The 4,642-nt window shown below is 35.3% G+C and overlaps 1 protein-coding gene and 1 non-coding gene across 2 annotated transcripts; one reads left to right on the plus strand and one right to left on the minus strand.

Annotated features, from left to right (window-relative positions):
• Positions 1 to 971: 971 nt before the first annotated feature.
• Positions 972 to 1,061, minus strand: trnar-ucu (transfer RNA arginine (anticodon UCU)). The gene is given in 2 exon segments: positions 972 to 1,007; positions 1,025 to 1,061. It is a non-coding gene; the product is annotated as a tRNA-Arg (tRNA).
• Positions 1,062 to 1,299: 238 nt separating this feature from the next.
• Positions 1,300 to 2,647, plus strand: rrs1 (ribosome biogenesis regulator 1 homolog). The gene has a single exon (XM_056450520.1). The coding sequence runs from the start codon at positions 1,338 to 1,340 to the stop codon at positions 2,376 to 2,378; it is 1,041 nt and encodes a 346-aa protein (XP_056306495.1). The 5' UTR covers positions 1,300 to 1,337; the 3' UTR covers positions 2,379 to 2,647.
• The last annotated feature ends 1,995 nt before the right edge of the window (positions 2,648 to 4,642 follow it).

Raw genomic sequence — 4,642 nt, forward strand, 5'->3', positions numbered from 1 at the left:
GGCTTCAGTCTCTACTTTTCGACATTTTCTGATTGAAGTTGACTCACTGCTCAAATCTTTCAGTATGTGTAAAAACTAAAAATGTGTCAGATTCCTGGTTCTATATGAAGAACTGTCGTCTATTGACTCTGATTTGAGTTAGATGGCTTTGCTCTTAATTTATTTATTTTTATACACTTTTATACATTGTAATTTACTTACCCCTTCCTTTGTTTTGTTAGTCTGTTTTTTCTTTCTGCAGCTAATGTAGTTAGTATTTTTCCTCCTTTGGATCTCTCTTATATCGATCACCTGATTGTGGTTGTATTTTGCATTCTTTAATAAAAAGTAAAAAGTAAAATAAAAAGTAAAAAAAAGTTGATCCGAACTATTTAGCCAGACTTCATTTAGTGTATTTTTTAGCACATACTATTTTTTTTAAATATCGGAGACTTGAGTTTGTAGTTAGATTACAATTAGAGATCATTTTGCGTAACCGAACAACAATAATAATAACAACAACAACAATAATACTAATAATAATGTTTGTTTTTGTTTTGCATACAGAATGCAGGAGCAAATTCCAGATTATTCTGTTAGACTTTTCGAGAATCACATTGGCATCTATTGTCAGTTCAGTAATCATATTATCAGTTCAGTATCACTTTATCAGTAATATAACCCAAACGGATACAAAAAAAAATCTGTTTAAAACAATACTAAAAACATATTAGAAGTATTATTAATGATATTTAATTATTTATATATGTGTAGTGGTCGATAATAAAACATAAATGTGACCGTGTGTGTGTTGGAGCAAGTTGGAGCTAAACTCAGCAGGACACCGGCGCTCCAAGACCGAGTTTGGACACCCCTGGGCTAAAAGATTCACGCATTCACAAACTGAATCATGTTCGATTGAATCATATCTGCGAGCACTTCGGGTAACTTCTGTCATGTGGCTACTTTTTTGATTCTGATAACAAAATTGTCGACTCTGGTGGGACTCGAACCCACAACCTTTGAATGACCCCATTCTTCAATCTAGAAGTCCAATGCGCTATCCATTGCGCCACAGAGCCGATGGGACGTCCTGTCAGTTTATCGCTACTCCTGCATTCGACGGAACATTTTTCGTCCGAAGTAAGTTTGTTGTATTTATAAATATACAAGATTCCTTTAAATCTATATTTCACTTTCCTAAAACATGTTTAAAGATTGTTATATTTATTTAACACATTTTTATATATTTATTTTCTTTTTTTAAGTTAGTTTTTAGGTCTTTTATTTTGAAATCACAGACTTCCGCTTTTAGCGGCACATGTGGGGAACCCACGTTGTCTGTCAGCAGAACCAAAATGGCTTCGTGCAGCGTTGAAGACGTGCTCGCTAAAGCCGAAAGAGACGAGGCTGAGAAACTCAAAAGTATTACGGTGCAAAAAGAGTTAGATCTTGAATTCGACTCGGGACTTTTGCTGGCGTTTGATAAGAACCGACTCGACACACGGGACTTTAAAGACAACAAACGGGAGGACTGTCTTCGCACTTTAGCGCGAGACAACACACAACTTCTCATCAACGAGATATGGAAACTACCGACAGAGAGAGTCGATGAAGTGATCGTCGCCAAGCTACCAGAACCGACCACTAAACTACCCCGAGAAAAACCAGCACCGAAACCTAAGCCTCCTACAAAATGGGAACAGTTTGCCAAGCTGAAAGGCATTCAGAAGAAAAAGAAGACCAACTTGGTCTGGGATGAAGTTCATAAGGAGTGGAAAAGGAGATGGGGGTATAAACGTGCCAAAGATGACACCAAAGAGTGGTTGATTGAGGTCCCGGCGACTGCAGATCCAAACGAAGACCAGTTCGCCAAAAGGAATAAAGCAAAGAAGGAAAGAGTGGCCAGAAACGAGTACAACAGACTCAAAAACATCGCCAGAGCTCAAAAAGTCAAGGTTCCTGGAACAGGACTCCTGCCTACATCCCAACAGACCAAAGCGGAGCTGGCACAAGCGGTCAGTCTGGCCAAAATATCCACCGCATCGGTTGGCAAATTCCAGGAGAAGTTACCCAAGGAAAAACCAGCCAGAAACACTGGGAAGAAGAGGAAATTTCAGCCTCTTATCGGGGACTTCAGTAGCGAGAAGCAAAAACAGCTGGATTTATTGAAGGTGATGGACAGTAAGAAACCCCGTCTCGATATCACTAAAGCTGTGAATAAGCAGATGAGGGAAGAGGACTCGGAGTCTGCTCGGAATAATAGGAAAGGGTTTGGGAAGAAGGGACGCAAGGGAGGCATGCCTGGTAAAGGAAAAGGCAAAGGAAAACCTGGAGGAAAAGGAAAAGCTCCTAAAGGCAAAGGACGCAAACCTCAGATGAAGCAAGGAAAGCGCTAACATTTAAAGCAGTGTGGTGGACTTATGATGTTTATTGTAAAATAAAATAAATATTGCTCACGTTTCAACTTGTCTTAAGTCATGACTGAGTGTCTTGGGGCTGGAGTTTGATTCAGTACAAGAATCGGGTTTGTTTATGGTGTTTAGGCTTTAGCTACAAATGTCATGGATCAAGATTATTGGAGTTTTTTCATGAATGTCATTTAATATTGCCTCCTGTTCATTCATAATTGTGTTTTCACATTAAATTAAAATTCTTTCTGATATGCCATCAGTTCCTGGTTGGATATTGTGAATAATGTTATATTTCATCCCCAAAATGATTTAAAAATGTGTATGCAAAACAATGTATGCTATTTTTATTTAGAAGAGTAATGCTTAAATACACATTGAACTAGAAAAATCTTGCTGTTAATGGGTAACATTTGCACTTTAATAGAATGTTCATATGATGTAATATAAGGGATAATCAAATTAATAGTCATTTAAATTTGTATTTTAGTATTATGAAGCTAAAACGTAGCAATTAAAATTGAAGCTGAAATGAAATGTTTAAAAAGTATTTGTACAATTTCATTAAAAATAATATTATTAGAGTTGGTATTATCTTATACCACCAAATAAATTGCAAGATGTGTTTTAAATAAATGTGTAAAAGAGGAGACATCCCATTTCAGTGTCCTCTTAAATTTACAAATTTGATTTTAATTACATAGAAATAATATTAAATCTAATTAAATTGTCTACTTTAGTGATTTAAGTAACTTTTGTGAAACTAAAAATATTGGTGAAAAATGTTGAATTGTCATTTAGTGTTATGTAAAAATAAAACCAAATGCTTTTTCTGACCTGTGCTGTTACAAATAATTGTATAAAATAATAATTGTTAAAGCTTTCCCAGTGATGGGTTGCAGCTGGAAGGACAAACATGTGCTGAATAAGTTGGAGGTTAATTCTGCTAAAACATGGGCTGGATAAGTTGGAGGATAATTCTGCTGTGGCGACCCCAGATTAATAAAGGGACTAAGACGAAAAGAAAATGAATGAATGAGTAATTGTTAAATCTTAAATTTTCAATTAGAAAAATCATGCTGTTATAGGGTAAAATTTGTACTTTAATAGTAATGTAATATAAAATGTAATCAAATTAACAGTCATTTAAATGTGTGTTAGAAATATGAAGCTAAAATATACCAATTAAAAAAAATCAATACTGGGTTTCAAGTGACTTTGATTAATTATAAAAGATTTGATGGATTTAAATGAATTGATAAATCATAAAAAAAAAAATTATCACACAGTTAATTTTAGCAACATATAAACCATTTATTCTTGCATATTTAGCCTTTCTAAATTTCTGACCTGTTTTACCTCATTATATTCTATTAAAAATAAATGGAATTCCAATTTGTGGTATCTGCCGATAGTTCTGCTGAAACTGTAATGTAAAAATGCGTACAATATACTGTATGCATGCCGCAGTACTGAGATATCTCCTGTCAACCTGCTGCCAGAAAATAATTTTTTCATGAATTGCACCTGAAATCTTGTTCAATTTTATATTAATATATGAACTACCACCTTAGACCATGCTAAAACATGTATTTCTTTCAGTTTGATGCAAAAAACAAGACTTCAGTGGGATAATAAATAATGTAAATTAAATCCTCTCTCTCCAAATAAGAAACAAGACGCCATATGTTCAAAATATTGATGCATCTGCAGAACTGGTGGTTCTTTCTAAACAAATTAATAACCTGTTCTTGAGTTGATGGATGGTGTTTGACCAGCGACATAATCTCAGATCATGGCGAGGGGGGGCTTCGGGAGGGGAAAATGCCCATCTGTTGACTGCTGTCAGGCATGCAAAACATCATTAGTCAAACAATCAAGACACAAACACCCCACGCCAATGGACAGAAATATGGGGCACATTTAATGCCAAAATCAATTAGCACTGCTGTGCCTAGAATGCAGAATGATTATTGATACAGCATGTGGGATTAAGAAGAGGCAAATGGTTTAACTGGGCTCAAAACCCAGTTCATAATGCTAATGTTTTATATTAGTCAAACATGAAACAAGTTATAGTATAACAAAATAAGAATTGTGTGATGTATATAATTTTGTCAGGCTCAAATATGAGCCGTGGATTAGTGAGCAGCCTATATTTAAAGGACAGATTGATGGATGAGAGACAGAGAGATCTTTGTCAGGATGCAACAGCACATTTACATGCAGAGCAATGAACAGTTTGATGTATT

The sequence above is a fragment of the Danio aesculapii genome, chromosome 24 (genome assembly GCF_903798145.1).
Source record: "Danio aesculapii chromosome 24, fDanAes4.1, whole genome shotgun sequence".
NCBI lineage: Eukaryota > Metazoa > Chordata > Actinopteri > Cypriniformes > Danionidae > Danio > Danio aesculapii.

What these genes read in the sequence shown, in the direction of transcription:
- rrs1 (XM_056450520.1), top strand. Translation starts at nt 1,338, where the DNA reads ATGGCTTCGTGCAGCGTTGAAGACGTGCTCGCTAAAGCCGAAAGAGAC.